Source organism: Heliconius melpomene, chromosome 21 (genome assembly GCF_056956725.1).
Source record: "Heliconius melpomene rosina isolate 202511_hmr_F chromosome 21, ASM5695672v1, whole genome shotgun sequence".
In the NCBI taxonomy this organism is placed as follows: domain Eukaryota; kingdom Metazoa; phylum Arthropoda; class Insecta; order Lepidoptera; family Nymphalidae; genus Heliconius; species Heliconius melpomene.
This window is the reverse complement of record NC_140409.1, coordinates 5,786,357-5,805,815: the sequence shown is the minus strand read 5'-3', so window position 1 is coordinate 5,805,815 and position 19,459 is coordinate 5,786,357. Positions and strand designations below refer to the sequence as shown.

Below are 19,459 nucleotides of genomic sequence, written 5' to 3'. Positions count from 1 at the left end.
AAATATTTTGGCAAATATAATTATAAGCTATGAAGTCACATTTATATTATCTGTATTCTGTACTGTACTAAACTAACTAAAATGCTAGAAGTCAAGCCTCAAGTAGTCAAAGAATAAGCGTCTCAAAACTTGAAAGTTGTTTTCATTTCTTTACTGTTTTATAAATAAATTAAAGTTTTCGAGTGTGTTCTATTTAAAATCAATAATTTCCACATGGATAAAGACATGGGTAATAGTAATAGTCGTTATATGAATTGCGTGCCACAATCGTTTGCGTCTTGTATATTTTATGAAATTCGAAACTAATATTTAATACTACTTTTTTAGACAACATCATAGAGGATCAAGAAAATTTGAGGGAATTTTTAGAAGAAGCTGAGCTCGGACAGTATTATGAACTATTCAGGTAACTATATTAAATTCTGTTATAAACAATGCGAATTATTTTAACATTTGCGAATTGAATATCAATGCTATTTTCGTCAATGCAACGTATGTATTAAAGGTTTGATTGCCGTTATTTTCGAGATGCGTTATATTAAAATGAATGAAAACTAACTAGCATAGCATACTATTTTAGTTTAATATATATTTATATATTGCTTCTAGGCGAATCTTATTATTAAGTTTTTTACTTATATATTCTATTTAAATTTTAAAATTTTTAGACAATAATATGAAATAAATTACTCTAAGTAGAGGAAATCCTAGTGAGCCTCTATTGCAAATTATATTTATAAAATGTGTTATAAATTGTTTTTATTTAAATATATAGACACAAGCTCATACTAACAACTATTATCATTAAAGTTAAGTATTTTAGAGTATAATAATACCAACATGTAGACAAAATAAAGAAAGGAGAGGTCTCCTTCATTTTGTACACCTGAGAATATAAAAAAAAATTTCATTACACCACTTAGGGCCAGTTGCCACCACTGGTTATGACTAAACTTTCAGAGAGTAATCTAATATTTAATGTGAGCTTACAGATAGAGAATGAAAATACAAAATAGCTGTTTCTTTTATTTTCTAGAATAATTTTCTCATTAATGAGTGATAACAGAAGAGAACAATTAATATGATTTGTTACATTTTTAAATTATAAATATTTATTTTCAATTTTAAATTGAGACCTGTGAAACAAAAAAATATATATTGTCTGGCAGATAAGGTGTGAAACTGGCCCATAAACTTCATTCATGTTTATCGTATATCATATAAAAATTATTTTAATATTTGACACTTAAATTTGTGTTTTTGTATTGCTATGAATTCAATTAACAAGAACTATGCAAATAACATGAGTATTTGTCTATTGTACTATACATTGTATAAGGTTAAATAGAATATAAGGATAGAATTACAATTCTCTTAAAGTTTTCAGCTACTAAAAGGTATGTGGGGTTGAAGCGAAATTAAATAAAAAAAATACTTTGACTCTCCAATTTCTAAGCCAGAAGTAAAATAAGTTCTTTTTGTGAATTATTATTTTATTGTGTCCGAATATGTAATAATATTATGTTGGTTGAGTTGTTTCACCAAAATCTTCCTTTCTTTCTCCTGGCATTGGTCCTGGTGTTTGCCAAGGTCTTCTTTTCTTATCAACCTACGCCACTTTGGTCTCTAACATCTTTGGTGTTTAGACCATTGGCTCTCATGCCGTGCAGCACAAAATTTAGCCAGTGTCTCTTTACAAGTATTTCTATCTTATAGGTTGTATAACAGATTGTTTTTCAATTTATTTTTACATTATATATTTTGACGACATTACTAAGAGATTCAAACATATATATTATGATAATATATTCCTATGTAACTCATAGAGGTAGAAAGCTAACTAATATATACTTAATATGTATATATAATTTGGTAGCTCAATTCACAGGGTTGAATATAAAATCACCCTCAAAAATAAACCAATTTTTATACGATTTATCATTATAAATTCTGAAAAAATATATATTAAGCTTGTAGATAGCTACATACAATTTAAATTTCGTTAATATATTTTTAATAGACATTGAGAAAATTAACTTAAACATCACGGGCTGTTACCCTCCATAACTCCTTTACTGTAAGGGTCGGAGGGTTAGGCACAGACCTTTCATCTGATACTTCACTTAAACTACCTGGTATAATACTAAATTTTGCTTCCCTTTTAAGGCTATTATTTTTTTTTGGATTTAACTACAAATGTATAATTTTCAGATTTTTTCCTAAACTAGTATTACCTGTAGATGCTAGCTGCCACAATTTCATAATTTATGGTGGCGAAATAAGCGGTTCTTGCGATATAAAGTGCCCATATATTTTTTTACAGTAAATGTAGAAATACGTTTTTATTCAAGAATTCACGGGCCCGTAGATCTCAGTAAATAAAAGCTTATGTTCACAATTCCTGTATTTCCTTTTTCAGTATTAGCGGGTTTAATCAATAAATGTGACTATGTTTTGTATTAAATTTGTATTAATATTTTTTTAATCGCCTTCGAAAGTTTCCTGTCGGTAAATAAAAAACTTCGCACGTCAGTATTTTTTTAGTAAGTCGAGGCGGCTTTTTCAAACATTGCATCGGAATGGATTATTGTAGAAGTAAAATATTACTTACTGGCACTACCATAAGTACCATTTTTATGCCGCCGATTTCGTATTAGGCATCATAGATGCTTATCTTATGGAAATAAAACCTTTGAAGAAAGCAACCTTCGTCACTGTTATTGTTTTGATTCAATTATCACTAAACTCTAATTGCAGTTTTATTCGATAAGTATGTGAGTAAGAGTTTAAAAAAAATATTGTTATGACGCACAAAAAAGTACCTTGTGACTCATGAAGTTAAAATTGAAATGCTTTATATATTGGTGAATTTTGCTTTGCATCCATATCATGTTCATGTGCTATGAAGCCACCTATAATTTACAGATCTTTAAATACTCTTCTACAAGTGCTGCGTGATTTTTTGGCGTGCAATTAAGAAAATTCGAGTAGCAAATTGCGATGTTTTGGGTTTCGTACGTTTTATGCAAAACTGGAAACCTTATAAGATCACTTTGTTGTCCGTCTGTCTGTCACGAGCTTATATCTCGGGAACGCTTGGAGATATCGAGTTTAAATTCAAACCATATACTCAGATGATATCCTATGATTTCCTGAAAAAAACATATATCTACATTTACTATAAAAAATATATGGCCGTTCATATCGCAAAAAACGCGTGTTTTGACACTATAAATGGAATCAAAATTAATAGCAAAGCTAGTATATTCTAAGTAAAAATGTATATTTTTTATCTTTTAACATATCCACAGTTCCACATTAAGGATTTCTGTATCGGCGACACATCATAATTTTTTTATTACAAGTATTGTTATCTTATATCAATAATTACAATTTTGTAAATTTTTGTTACAGAGATATATTAAAAGTTACTAAGTTATCACAACTAAAATTTGTTGCATTGGAGGACTTAGTACAAATCGGCCTATCAAGACCTGAACAAAGAAGATACAAGAAACTTTATTCGAAATTCTTTCCAAACTCATATGTGACAAAAATAAAAAAACTTTTAAGTATTAATAAAAAACATGAATTGGTAAGTGTTGTCGTCACTGGATCACTTTACATTATTTTTAAATTAAATATAAAAATGTAATGAGCTTCCTCATTTTAGCCAAAAGGACAAATATTTATGTCAGCAGACTTCCAAGCGAACTCATCGAATTCAGACAACATCAAAGTTCCTACAAAACATATCATAGCTATAGAGGACATTTGTATCAACAAAGAACTAGGTATGGGACAATTTGGCGTTGTTCAACAAGGAACATGGGCGACCGGAAATCAAAGAGTAAGTAATTATTAACATCTTTATTTGTACATCACATTATTTAATAGCAGAATGTTTCTAATACACAGAGTATTAATAATATTTTATATTAGTATTATTTACAATTAACCAAATACATAAATTTCCAGTTGCAAGTCGCAATCAAATGTCTTGGAAATGAAAAAATGACGTCCAACTCTACGGAATTTCTTAAGGAGGCAGCGGTAATGCACAGTATAGAGCATCCTAATATTGTGCGATTGTATGGTGTTGTTTTGCATTTAGACTCGTTAATGTTGGTAAGTTATAGGCTACTAATACTTATTATTATATTAGCTAAATACATATTTTATTACTTGCTTGCGACCGTCGTGGCGCAGGGGCGTAAGGGTGTGACCATAACGCGACGGTTGTGGGCTCACCCCACTCGAGGAAATAAAATATCACACACACATTTATACTTTCATTTCTTTGCTTTGGTGTCAAGGCAAAGAGTGGCGGTTAGTTCCGCCACTCAACACGCAATGCGACCAGAATTTAGCGGAAACTGGGGAATGGAGTGTCTTAACACTACGTTCCCTCTGCCTACACGGTTGTGTGCGGGATACAGCGTGAAGCTGTTTTTTTATTGCTTGCTACTTTTTTTAGCTACGACGACGACTGGCCACAGCTGTCTGACGTTCTACGTCAACTTATTATACTCTTGTATTTATAGGTAACTGAACTAGCTCCATTACGCTCATTGCTAGAATGTCTTCGCGAAGTTACCTTGCGTTGTAACTTTTCAGTTGCAATTCTATGTCAGTTTGCAGAACAAATTTGTGATGGTATGACTTATTTGGAGAATAAAAGACTGATACACAGGTAATTTATCTTACATATACATATATACATTATATTATATACATATATTATATTTCCTTTTATTCTTACCATATTTATTATAATTTTAAATTTTCAGGGATCTAGCGGCGAGAAATATATTGGTATTTAGCAAGGACAGAGTAAAAATTTCAGACTTTGGTCTATCTCGGGCGCTGGGTGTTGGAAAGGACTATTATCAAACAAATTATAATGTGAATCTCAAACTACCCGTGGCATGGTAATTCAATGAAACTTACCTACAATGACATCTAAGAATATTGTAATAGCAATATAATATTTATAGAATATGTCAATATCTTTGGCATGAAGTGACCACCGAACTTATTTGACGTTTCGCCTTTGTAATGTATTCTACTTGCACCTTTATTGTCTTTCTAACGTTTAATATTTTACCTAGGTGTGCTCCGGAATGTATACTGTACTTAAGATTTACGTCGTCGAGTGACGTTTGGGCTTTTGGTGTATGTCTATGGGAGATGTTCACATATGGTTTTCAACCTTGGGCAGCTTTTACTGGTCAACAAATTCTAGAAGCTATCGATGCGCCTGTCTATCAGGTAAGTTTATATTTGCTTTACACTTTGTTATGATTTTTTTATTATATCAAATTGCATTGGACTAAGACTACTGGTTTAAAAAGAAACAAAATTTGGTTTTTTACAATGGTCACCTAACCTAATCTATGAATATGCACAATTTAATTAAATAAAATTAAATCAGCTTCACGCTGTATCCCGCACACAGCAGGATAGGCAGAGGGAACCTAGTGTTAAGACATTCCGTTCCTCATTTTCTGCCGAATTTTGGAGGCATTGCGTGTTGAGTGGCAGAACTCAACGCCGCGCTTTGTCTCGACAGCAGAGCGAATAAATGGAAATATAAACGTAAATAAATATTTCACTTCCTCGAGTGTTGATTGAACCCACAACCTCAATAAATATATAATAATTGAAGTATATTCTGTTCCAGCGTTTAGAGCGTCCAGAATGCTGTCCTGATGCATATTACTCGTTGATGCTCGAATGTTGGTCCCATGATCCTAATGATAGGCCGAAATTTAAAGACTTGGTGCCGCGACTCCGAGCTATACGACCTGACGAAGTATGACCATAGCTTTTTTTTATTTTTGATTTTTTGTAAATATTTCATTAAACGTACTTAATTATTTTATTTCAAATTCGTTATATTTGATATAGGTTCAGACTACAACAAGTTTTAAAAAATCAGAAGAAGGCAGACGTAACAACTTTCTGGAATACAAAGCAGGGCAAATTATCACCGTACTCGGGAGAGAGTAAGTTTTTCACGATCGCTGCTTATTATTATTATTTCATAAACATTATGTATGTATATATCATAGGTTTGCCCATCACACTTCATCCTAAAATCCTTTCAGAAATTATACTAAATCAGCTATGTGGTATGGAGCTCTTCCAGGTGGTGCCTGTGGCATGTTCGATCCGAACCAAACGAAACCATATCTAAAGCATGAGGTAAGAAAATAACACTCCAAATGTTTTCATTGCATACATCATTCATATTTGCTTTATATCAATCATGTGTAAATGCTAGATCAGTGAATCCTGTATTATTGGATGTACGTGTTTTGAATGTATTGCGATATGTTTTACATTATATCATTATCATTTGTTTTCCGAGTTTTAACAGGGTATTAAATTATAATGACTTCATTATAATTAAATCATTAATAGATATTTTGATTTGTAAGTAATGAAGTAATCATTATAAAAAGAACGTAACAAATGCCCTTTTATTTGCTCATTCTAAATTTAATCTGTCTTATTACATTTTCTCTTAAATATTCAATAATGAAATGTTTTTTACTATGCAATCGATAATTTTAATATCAATCAATAAGGGAATTATTCTGTGGCATTTATAAGAATTTCTAAATATATATATTTTGGTTTAGAACATGTTTAATTGAGCATTTATTGACTAAGAATAAAAAATATAAAATAAGAAATAGTAATTAGTAAAAAGCATTTTTAACTACTTTCTATAGAGGAGTTCATTCGCGCCTTCACTGTCACCGCACCCAACTCGCAACTCTTCCCGCTCCATACGTTCTTCGCTATTGCGCTCTGACGTCAAACGGCACACGTATACGGGGAAACGTACGATACAACGAAGCATGATATCTAGTCCACAGGGTGACGTCAAGCATACAGGTCACGTGGGCCTGGATGGTGCCTATTTTGGGGATTTGTCATTTTTGGATTCTGCTGGTTGTGTGAGTATTCGAGAACAACCGTAGAAATAGTCATGAATGTTGAATAGTGGGCCACCTATAAATTATGTCACACGAATTTTGTGACTTTGTCACGTCCCACTTCCTTCCGGTTGTCAAAAAACCGTTTGAAAAATATGTTTGTCCATCAAAGGACGGAAATTATTATTTATTTTTTCCACACATATTTTGTGTTTTAATATTTATTTGAGATATTTTGAAATGTGAAGTCATAAAATTTAAGCCTTCACCTTAACATGTGACGTAATTTATAAAAACCCCTTACTAACTGCGATCGTATGTGGGTATATTACCTACTTACCCTTTGTTTTACATTGAAAACTCACTTTTCACTTGTATTAACCTCAGCTAATCTGGAAGTATGTTTGTACAATTGCGCATGATCTAATATTAAAATTGAGAATTGTAATGATTAAAACTTGTTGCAATAAAAAGCACCGCGTGGAGAAACCTTTATGCTGCTGATATATCAGAACTTAAACGAAATAAAACGAATATTATTTATTGTTTGGATATTGTAAATGTTTAATATACCTTATTAATAAAAAATAGAAATTAGAATATTTTCCAAAATTCTCACAATCATTTAAAAAAACAACGTAAATTCTTAAATTGAAATAATTTTGCCAATACTCGTCGTCTACAAATGACCTATATCAATACTAAAATAATTTTTGAATTCCTTCCAGTAGCTTCTGTAATTAGGGCGGTCGACTAAACAAATTTCAGCTTTATAATATTAAAAGTTAGTCCATGAATGTTTGTGATAAATAAATAACGATTTACCATTTTTCTCCAGCCACCTCGCCAAATAGTGACTCCGTACAAGCCATCGGAAGACTTGGAACAAGTGCCACTGATCAATCCTAATTCACCATCGCATTTGACAACCACTAATACTTCGCCATATCCACTACTCACCTCTTCTAATTCCAAACCCAAGGAGTGTGATGAAGTTGATTTATCGTGTAAGTTTATATCTTTTTTACCAGACTGTACAACGCAATGGGTAATATGTTTCCCTATCAAGTATTATGTACGTTTGTTTCTATATCTTTACATCAAAAGACGAGTAGTCTTAATCTTGGGGATGCGGAAGGATTGATAATCGGGAGCCATTTTCCAACCATACGTTGGTTTCAGCTGGTGTTTTTTTATTTTGCAAAGCACAATTTTAATCAATTATCTTTGGGTAGCGGAAATTTATAAAAATGTCCCTACAGAGATACTAGCAAGATAAATAAGTTGCAACAAGCGTATAAAAATTTCGACGTAGCTCGATGAAAACATGTTAGTGGGTCAGAACGCTTCGACGGTTTCCAAGTAGGCGCAGGTTGAAATCCTGCTACGTTCAATCCGTAGCAGGTTTTCTAATAAGTATTTTTGATTTGCTCATGTATTTAGTAGTTCAGTATTACTTTTAACAAAACTTTTTAGGTTTTTAATGCAGCGGGGTTTTTATTATTTTTTAGTTTCAGTGTCAAGACACTCGTTTTTCCGTTTTCCGCTCAGGTGGAGACCGAACTCTCAACTACCGTTTTCACATACATACGCTGTTTATTTGCGATTAAATATAACTTTTCGTATATAAATGTTTTAGTATTTCTTTATATAAATTTTTATATAATTAATTTATATATTATTTTCTCTATAATATATGAATATTATCCGTACATAAGAAAATATACTGTCCTTAGATGCTGACAAGTCCAAAGCAAGTAAAAAAGGCCACAAATCGATCTTAGAACCGACAACCAGTCTTCTATATAAGGTGAGATCTACAGTGCAGTTTTACTTTCGTTTATGCTCTCCATTAAAAACTTGTCATATATTTATTTTATATTGTACCTGCTGCTACGTCCCCTCGCCCCTGTCGTTTCTAAGTTAAATGGACTCTCTAACACAAAAACATTTTAAGGAGAAATATTACCGAGAGAGGCCGTTGTGGCGCAGCGGCACAAGAACTGTAACGTGACGGTTGTGGGTTCGATTCCTACTCGAAGAAGTGAAATATTTATTTACGTTTATATTTCCATTTCTTCGCTCTGGTGTCGAGGCAAAGCGCGGCATTGAGTTCTGCGACTGAACACGCAATGCCTTCAGAATTCGGCAGAAAGTGGGGAACGGAGTGTTTTAACGCTAGGCTCCCTCTGTCTACCTTGCTATGTGCGGGGTACAGCGTGAAGCTGATTTATTTTGATATTACCGGTTTCAACCAAACAAACTCCACTTTATAATATAATGAATCGATTAATTAAATGAAAATCGAAAAAGTAACTTTACTTAGCATTAAATTATATCTGTTTTAGATGAAAAGTGCAACGCTTGGTCGTACCAACAAAAATGAAGAGATCCCAAAACACGACGAGGTTCATGAATATCATGAAATATCTGATACTGACACGGTAATTAATAAAATAAGTTTGTGTAAATTAGTATATTGAAATAAAAATCAAAAAAGTCAAAATCTCAAAAAATAAAAGCAAAAAGAGCAGAAAAAGACACAGACCATCAAAGTCCGTGGTGTATTGGGTTTTATTTAATAATAATTAAAAAAAAACACCTATTTCATATTACAAATAATAAATGCATATTCGAGGTCATAGTGGCGGGGCATCTAACTGCTAACTGTTATTTCCTCGCTCTGGTAAAGAGAAGCACGATGCTGAGTTTCACCACTCAACTTGCAATGTCCAACTACAATTAGGTGATATGTGGGGAATGTAGTGTCTTTCTGTTTGGTTCTCCCTGCTGTAACCTGCCATGTACAGGACACAGCGTGAACCTGAAAATGCCATATTTTAATAAAATCCAATGAAATTCTTACGTTATTTTATTTACATTTACAGGAAAGTATTGCAGCCGAGTTGAAAGGAGATTGTCCTCCAGAAAGTCCTATTATTGTAAGTATTTTGAATTAATTATCAATGTTAGAAAATGAGGCCGTAGAGGTCGTGGCGCAGCGGCACTTGGGTGTGACTGTAACGCGACGGTTGTTGCTTCGATCCGTCTGCCTACCCTGCTGTGTGCCGGATACAGCGTGAAGCTGATTTTAATGTTAGTAAATAGAGGTCATCCATTTATATAAAGAAAACTGTAGTCATTGCAAGGAGAACCGCTACGAGATCGATGAACTCTTGGCCCCTTATTGTATTTACTTTATTAATACTAAATACTAAATCTATTTACTATTGTTTACCTTATAGAAAGGATGTGCTGACTTTAGTCAAAGTTTGCTGGACGAAATGGAGTCTATATTCAGAAGCCTGGATGTAAAGCGCGATGAAGAAGTAAGTTATAATTTTATTTCCTAAGAACAAAAGGATTTACATGACACTTCATTTTTAAAAAGAAAAATTAATTCGACTTCTTTACTTTACCAAGAGCACAAATATCACAATTATCATAAAATATATTTATCATCTATATATAATTTTAATTGTTTTCCTTATATTTTGCCTAAAATACCTTCCTTTGCCTATTAAGTAAATCGAAAAGTAACTTTTACGTATATATAAATTAAATGTGTATATTTTTATTTTATGTATTATTTTTATATGCTACTACATAATTTTAAATACAATGAGATCTATATTTTTAACATTTTTAAAGTGTTATTTCACACTAAGGGTAGAAAAATGTTTTAGAAAAGTTAAAAATTTTAACGTAAAGGGACTCGAATCCTCGTCTCTGGTTTACCGTCCAAGCCGTTGCCACAACCGTTGCCAGCCAACCGTTGATCACAAAACCATTAGTTCTTATCAAGTCCTTTCGAAATTCTTTTATACTGGTTACAAATTATTTATGGCTATACCTCATAACGCCTGGATGGTTGCCAAGTGGCGTGAGTTCGATTTTTTATAGTTAAAAAAAATTTGATCATCTCTACATCAATATCGTGTTTTGCAGACTCACGAGCTTTCTGTGGACTTGTCACTGTATGGATTCAATTCGACCCATTACACTTTAACTTACATATAAATCAAAATTTAGACACAAAATAATAAGATCATCGAAATTAATTATTATGTTCTCGATTGGCAATTAATGAAAAACATTATTTTTTCAAAATTTCCCTTATTCAGGTTCCAAATCACTTTTCGGACCGTGGGTAAGACTAGACTTGGTTGCAGTTAGAATTTTATTAAATTTGCTAGTTTTTAATGTTTATATTAGAGCATTAGTGTGGTAATTGAGAAAATATTGTGTTACACCTGTCATAATTTTGACAGTAACATATTTTTCTCATTTACATGTTTGAATGTAGTTTGAAATAAATAATATATAATGTAAATAATATATTAGGCTATTTACAGCCAACGTTTTCGAACACTTTTGTTCGTAGCGTACGATGTACGTACGCGAACGTAGAAAGAAACCTTTGTTCAGTGTTAACTCTTAAATGTTGTTATGACACTATAACTCGTAATAAAAAAATTTTGTCCCCTTTTTCCTATTTTATTCATTTCTATGGTTTTTGGTAAACCAAGCCAAATAAAAAATAATTTATTTGATAAATATATTAAAGTTATCTATAAAATTTATCTTTGCGACTTTTCGAAGATGAACTGATATTCATTATAGACTGGTAGCATAAAAAAGACTTCTATCAATTAAAAAATATTCTCATGTCAATTAGATATTATATTCCGAAATGGACGGGCTTTGAATGTTAATTAAAGATATTATACACATAAGAAATCTTATATTATAGTTTTATTTATACAACAAACCTATCTAATTTGTGTATGAATTACGTTTATAACGTTATATTAAACTTTATTATCACTCTAATATAAATAGTATGTTTAATACAGTATCCATATTGTTACACCTGTGTAGGGTATCCAGAAAGTAGGGACAAATATTTAAATGCAATAGAACTTACTAAAAATATTAAAAACGTTAATTTTTATTAATAAAATTATGTAAAGTAATGTTCGTTCAGCTACAATCGTTTCAGGGCATGTGTGACAAGTTGTAGCATCTTATTGGAAACAAAAGTCTTTATGCTTATCTACAACTGGCGAAAACTAATCAGAAAGTTGGGTTCACGGCAGTTCTTGTCACTTGGTGGATCTCAAACGAAATAACTTTAAATTGAAATTTGTCTCTACTTCCTGGATACCCTCCCTATATACATATATATTTATAAAATCAACATCATCATTTTTGTAAATATAATAATATATAGAAGTAGATTACGTCGGAGGAAGATTATGCTAATTTAAAGTAAGAAGTCTCAAAAAATAATTTTTATATCGTATGTATGTTTTTATCTATAATGTTTGTGTGCTAGTTTTTTTTATTGGCTTTAATTAAACTACAGCAATAGCGTTTAAAGATTTTTTAATTTTATGCAATGGTCACTGCGTAATATCTAATATCACAAATTATTATTTTATATAAATATAACTTTAAAATTTGAACAAAACTTATGGTTTTAAGATTTAAAACATCATTTTAATTTACTTCATGTTGAATATTGCATGGATGTTTAATATGTAATTTGTAAGTACGTAAACGTGTTTAGATATGTGATATATTATTTTAATTTCTTAGTGTCCTTATAAACCCTTTTTACGTGACGCATGGATTCATAGTCACTATTCACATTAGCGTTTGAAAAGTTCACATTATTGTTTTTTTTTAGATTTATAACTTGTAAGTGTAGTGCTTAACGTAAGTTTAATATATAATTTAAAATAATAAAAAATACGTTTTCAGGTTCGAACAATGCAAAGCGAAGTAGAAGCCGCTTTAAGGTTAGTATCAGCTATATTTTTTATTATGAATAACCGATCCCCGGTCCGATCTTATATTCTTGTATGAGAAATATCTTTATATGCATCACTGGACCATACCTTGACCGAAACGATAATATAAAAGCTCTCATATTACAATAGGAATATTATAATCTATTAACACACATTTTTTAAAAAACATATAATAATAAGTAAATTTAATTAAAGTATGTGTAGTTGGAATCATTCATCCAATTCATGCCAAAGAGGAACTCATTAGACGATACTGAAAATTCTCGTAAATACTAGTTTTAATTCCTGCACAAATAATGGAATTTATACGCTTAACGTTTTCCTAGAAATAATTGAAATATCATTACGCCATCGCTTACTGAATAAGCGATGGCCTAATTGATACGACATGGCGAAGGCGATAGATTGGTTATGTTTCGAAATAAAATATGATCTTATTAGTATAACGAGAATGTCGTGAAACTGTGGGATAGCGTCTTACCAAACGATATGGTAGCTGCTTCTATTCACACTCGGAGCTCCACCTCTCAACATGCAGTGTCTCGAAAATTGGACGCTGCATGGGGAACGAATTATCTTAACACTAGGCTGGCTTTACCTACTCTGCTATATACATGAAACAGCGTATATAGCAGACGTATATTCTTACTAAATAAATTATTGTTTGAATGTTTTTTTATGTAATTTATAGAGCTCACACTTTAAGCAAACTGGATAAAAAGAAAGGCTCGAATACTGGAACTATGAAACCTATGTCGGCACACGATGAGAAGACACTCAACACAGCTGTTGCTATGGCAAATGAAATTACAACTAAGTAAGTACAGTTTATTAAATTTTTATAAAAAAATCAATCAAGTGCGAGTCAGACTCGCCTACCGAGGGTTCGGCACCAAGTTACGACACCTTATGGGCAACCTAGTGATCCCAAAAGGGTTTTTCCTCAATTGTAGTACCTACTGAAACTTAATATAGATTAGTTACTGATATGTATTATATATAGCCAATTAAGCCATATTTTGCAATATGCATAGCTATAGTATGCAATAACGTATTTTTTAGTAGTTTATCCCTTCAACGAGTTGGCCATATGATATGTAGTAGATGATATATGGTTCTTATCACAACATAAAAACGCACTCACAGCTCCTCCCTTTAATCTAAGCTCTGATTATGTTTTAAAATTATATTACCTATTTATAGGTCTATGAACGATTTGGAAAGTGAACAGAAACCGTTAAACTCGCCATGTGAAAAGTCCAAGTTTCACTTCAAATTTCCACTCGTGCCGTCTTTACACGCTACTCACCATGATACAGAGAAGGAGCCAAATAGTAAGCATTACGAATTTTTTGTTTAAATATTTAAAATAGAAATTCATGTGGCATAATTGTTTTACTGAAAAAAAAAATAAGAAAAATATTTGTATGTAATTTAAAAATGTATTCTAGATAAAGCGGAACGACGCAACTTTAGTGAAGAAGCGAAAAGTGTTCCAGATATTCAGGTATATCAATTTATCCAGATTTATTTAAAATTTTTCAAATAAATTTGATGAACAATAAAATGGACCGTTTATTTTGAAAGTGGTGTAAGTCCATTTTTGAGAAAAATGAGCTATCACGTAATTCATGCTTAATTTAATGTAATTTTTTTATATATAACTAGTCCGTGTTTTGAACACCCATATTTATGGGAAAAAACCCATATTTTGAACAACTTAAAATCGGTCGGTAAATGAAATTGCATAATCATCGACATACTAACCTTTAATTTTCTCGAAACAAAAGAAAATGGACTTACACCACTTTCAAAATAAACGGTCCAAATAATGAAACCAATTTGACGACATCTTGAATTTAGAGCTTCTTTTTTATTTATTTAAAATTTAAAATATTTAATACTCTTAATATTAAGTCTCAAAAACATATCTTTGGAAAGTTATCTTAAAGAAATAATAATTTTGAAACCCTAGGTTTTATCTTTGTTTAATTTTATAAAACTGAAAAATTTTATGTGAAACGCGTTAATCACAGGAATTGCTGGTTCGAATCGTAAAAATATTTTTGAATATGATTAATTTATAGAGGAACTCTCATAAAACACAATATATAATTACTTGGGAGTTATGATCCATTAGCTCTACAAAACTATGTCGAAAATATAAAAAAAACTAATTTTATTTTATTACAAAAATTTACAGGCAACTCTAACAGAGGAAAGTAAACAAGCGTATGCGAGTCTCATAGAGCAACCGACGCCGTCATCGTCGCTCATGTCACAGATGAATCAGGATATGCCGAACGCCACACTACCCAAACCCTCGACCATACCGAAACCAGCTCCCAGACACAATAATCAGCAATTCCATTCGTTACAAAAGATTACATATCCGCACAGGTATTAAACCCTTATTTATTTATATAGAAGCTAATACCGCAACGCAAAAATATCAATAACTCACTAGTCAGATGTTTCTTTTATCTACAAGAAAAATGAGGTCATTTTTTTTAGCGTATTTAAAATACGACAGAACTTTCCCTCCAACCGTATAAATATTCTGGCTTCCCAATTAAATATAATCAAATTTAATATCGTATAGTGTTATTCATATGAGGACTGCATCCGGAACAATTCAGATATATATAAACATATTGTTTTTTAATCATTGCAGGAGTAAGACATCGGAAACTCTTAAGGATATCAAAACGGAAATGGATGAGGTAACTTAAGCCTGAAAAATGATAAGTACAGTAGGGTCAACGAGTCTTGCAGCAGTCTACAGCTAATTTCAGGGCTCGTCGGCTGTGCAGTATTAAATTCATTTACATTTACATATACTTATATGCTTTATTTCAGTTTTTTAGCAATAATTGATTCCTTGTTACATTTCAGAATTTAAATCTATCTAACTCAATTCCACTCCCGCCGAGGGGTAGCAAACCAAAATTAGTAGATAAGCCGAGACACTTTAGGAAATATCCTCTACGATTACCAGATTCCAGTACTTATGGAGTTAAAACAGAAGCTATGGTAACTCAAGTGAAGGCGCAACCAATTATATATCAAAATACAGTTAGTTGTACAATATCTAGGAATAGAGTTAAAGAAGAAACACCTGAAGTAGGCATAGATGTGTTTGACGGACCGTCTTTACCTGTAAAAGCTGACACTAATCCTTTCATAGCAATACCTAATGAAACTATTAAACCCGGGCCCAGCTCAGTAAATCCATTTAAATGCTATTTAGAAGAAAATAATTTTGACAATGATACGGGCAAACCTGTTGAGAGCTCTAGTGGAGAAAATTTCCCTAAAAAGTCATTGAACAAAGGTGAGTTAATTTTTTTTATATTTTATTTAGTTTCCATTATATATTTTTTTAGTTTAACACTGTATCTCGCATATGGCAGGGTATACAGTTACGCTCGATTTTTGAGGCATTACGTATCGAGTAGTGGAACATAAAGTTACGGGAAGAAATGATAATTAATCATTGCTCCGAGAGGGAATCGAATCCAACACCGTTGTGCTTACACTACACCACGACGCCCTCTCCTTAATAATGGATGCGTCAGTGCTCCTTTTACGGGAACAGCATATAGGTTAAAATATTTTAAACCGATACCTAAAAAAATAATCAAGATACCTCAACAGTTTAGACGTCAGGACATCGGGCGACGACAAATGAAGTTTCACTTTACAACATTTTATTATTTATTTTGTCTAAAAAAATTCCATTTTTGGGATTATTCTTTTAAATTTTATTCGGCTTTTATAGAGTAGTTAAACTGTGATTTCATTTTAAGTGCTGCTATGTAATGCTTACATAAACACTCTGTATATAACTAATATGTTTTTTCTTGCAGATCACGTGTCAGTTGAGGATTTACTAGAGTTCGCTGATCAAAAACCGTCGGCAAAACAGCGAGGTGTCGAGTCTGATGAAGTCAGAATTATAAGTAAAGTTCTCAAACAGCAGGTATAGTAATAATTTATCTTATATAGTGTGTTGGAGAGGCAGTCGTGGCGCAGCGATACAAGGGTGTGACTGTAACGCGACGATTGTGGGTTCGATCCCCACTTGAGGAAATTAAATATTTATTTACATTTATATTTTCATTTTTTCACTCTGGTGTTTTGGTGTTTGGTACTTTTGGTGTTTAGCAGAAAGTGAGGGACAGAGTATCTTAAAACTAGGTCCCCTCTGCCTACCCTGCTGTGTGCAGGATACAGCGTGAAGCTGATTTATTTAGTGTGTTGGAATATCCTAAGCTATTATGGGGATGCTGTACAATCTTATAATTTTCTATCTTCGGATTTTCTATTTATTTATTTTTTTAAGGCTAAATTCGTTCATAAAGGTCAATTAATGTTTTCTCGAAAAGTGTTATATCTCTATCGTCTTGTCTTATCTCCAGGTCACACCCGAAGGATGTCTAGAAGCTTTGGAATTTAGCGGCTGGAACGTACACATAGCCATAAAGTTGTTGAGAGTGAAAATAGCCATAGGTGATGAACCCAAAGTCTCCTTTGAAGATTGTCAAAAAGAATTGGAAGTCGCTGACGGCGATATAGTTAAAGCGTCTGCTGTTCTAGTTCTATCTAATAAAGATATACAAAAATATTATTTTGTTTAATTTTTCATTGTGATATTTGCTATATTTATCGATCATATTTGAATCTATATTTATGTATGTTTATCTATATTTATGTATGTTTATTTTCGGTCGCGGACGTGACAGGAAATGATATATTTAATATTTCCATTTAATATTTCATTTAATATTTCCACTTTGGTGATGATGCGAAGCGAGTCGTTGAGTTTCGCCACTCAACGCGCAATACCTTTTAAACTTGTCTTAATACTGGGTTCCGTCTAACGCTAATATTTGAATTGACCATACGGTTAAATAAGATGCCCATAAAATATTTAATTTCATATCCAGTATATATTACAAAGTCATTATTTGTGATGGTAATGTTTTTATTCTGAATAATGTTAACTGTGAAGTATAATTTAGTACAATTTATCATATCATTAGTTTAGCTGTATCACAATAGCTTCTTTCGGGTGGTCGCTCTTATCTATTTATTCGATGCATAAACTTGAAAATTACACGAATATATAAATTAATTTGAATAAAATATAAATACAATATTTCGTTTAGTATTATAATACGATTGTTACGCCAGATTAACTAATATTTTTACATCAAAGCATTTTAATTACTTTACCTAACCTAACAGCCGCCATGCTCTCACCGTAGCTTCTCTATCTATAATTAAGATAATTATTTTAGGATTTCATAAAATAACATTGACCATTTCATAGAGTAGCCGCACGCTTAGGATCATTTATATAGCCGGCGCGAATTATAGTCTGGGTACTGGGCAATGTAGCATTTCCTGAAATGCTGGGTAATTTTATAAATAAGCCAATTCTAAGATGACCACGTTCATAATATATCATATCTTAGAATATGTACTTATTTTACTATTAGGTACTTGTTATATCGTATGAATGTGAACTGAATTGTATCTTTATGACTATAAGATAACAAAAGATATCACACGATTATGTAAACATTAATTTTACGAATGTACCTTCATTCTATGTTATTACTAAAAGGTGTTGAATTAGTATATATTTAACATGAAAATATATTTTTAAATATTGTGTGTCGAGTTATGTTTCATCATCATCATATCAACCTTTCGACACCTACTATCCAACATAGGCCTCCACCAAGGATCTCCACGCCGATCGCTCCTGTGCTGACTGTATCCAGCGGTTTCCCGCGACCTTGACCAGATATCAGTCCATCTGGTAGTAGGCCTGCACCGACTGTCGCCCAGTTTATACAAGAACCTTAGCGCCCCAAATGCCATCGGCTCTCTTCACCATATTTTCCGCCCACTGCCACTACAGCTGAGCAAAGTTCAAGTTTTAAATAACATTTATCATTTTATTGATAGCTTATAGTATTTTATATCTTGAAATGAACGTTGCTCAAAGTTTTGCCTTTTTAGGGTTTTTGTACCTCGAAAGGAAAAAGCGGAACCAGGATCCGTCCGCCTGTCAAGACCCTTTTTCTCAGGAACTCATTAACGTGTGGAGGTATCAAGCTGAAATATATATCAAATACTCAGGTTTATTTGCTAATCAAGTATTAATCATAATACATTGTTACGTCACAATAACTAACAAAACGATGTATCCATACAATACCTTCCTAAAGACATTAACTAATTTATATACCTAGCACATATAAACACATACTTATAAAGTAATCAAACAAGTATAAATATAGATTATCAAGTGTTATTCGTCTTCGCCTTTACGGTTAACACAACTATTAGAGTTAACAATATTATGATATTATTTTAATTATAATAAATATTTTACCCACTAATTAATGCATTAATTATAATATAAGAAAGAGAACAGACCAGTCGTGGGGAAGGGGCACAAGTGTGTGACTGTAAACGCAAAAGATTATGGGTTCGATTCTCACTCAAGACAAATCATACTTTCATGACAATAATAATTTCATTTTCTTGCTCCAGTAACTAGGCAACGCGCGGCGTTATGTTCCTCCACTCAACACGCAGTCGCGCAGCGCGGCGTTATGTTCCTTCACTCAACAGAAGAATATTAATGAGAAACAAGTGTCTTAACACTAAGTTTTCTTA

At 32.1% G+C, this 19,459-nt stretch overlaps 1 protein-coding gene across 1 annotated transcript; it reads left to right on the top strand.

Moving 5' to 3' along the window:
* The first annotated feature begins 61 nt into the window (after positions 1–61).
* Ack-like (activated Cdc42 kinase-like) lies at positions 62–17,403 on the top strand. Its single transcript, XM_085206634.1, has 26 exons — positions 62–229; positions 328–406; positions 3,415–3,595; positions 3,674–3,850; positions 3,979–4,128; positions 4,545–4,693; positions 4,791–4,931; positions 5,112–5,271; positions 5,684–5,815; positions 5,911–6,008; positions 6,111–6,207; positions 6,741–6,968; positions 7,786–7,954; positions 8,684–8,757; positions 9,296–9,391; positions 9,836–9,889; positions 10,193–10,276; positions 12,714–12,751; positions 13,455–13,580; positions 13,967–14,097; positions 14,215–14,270; positions 14,967–15,163; positions 15,438–15,486; positions 15,659–16,097; positions 16,633–16,745; positions 17,185–17,403. The coding sequence occupies exons 1-26, from the start codon at positions 214–216 to the stop codon at positions 17,401–17,403; spliced, it is 3,453 nt and encodes a 1,150-aa protein (XP_085062760.1). The 5' UTR covers positions 62–213.
* The last annotated feature ends 2,056 nt before the right edge of the window (positions 17,404–19,459 follow it).

Bases quoted from the DNA above. Each gene is read 5' to 3' on its own strand.
- Ack-like (XM_085206634.1), top strand. The intron at 407-3,414 runs GTAACTATATTA...TTTTTGTTACAG, and splicing joins CAGTATTATGAACTATTCAG to AGATATATTAAAAGTTACTA. The intron at 13,581-13,966 runs GTAAGTACAGTT...ACCTATTTATAG, and splicing joins GCAAATGAAATTACAACTAA to GTCTATGAACGATTTGGAAA.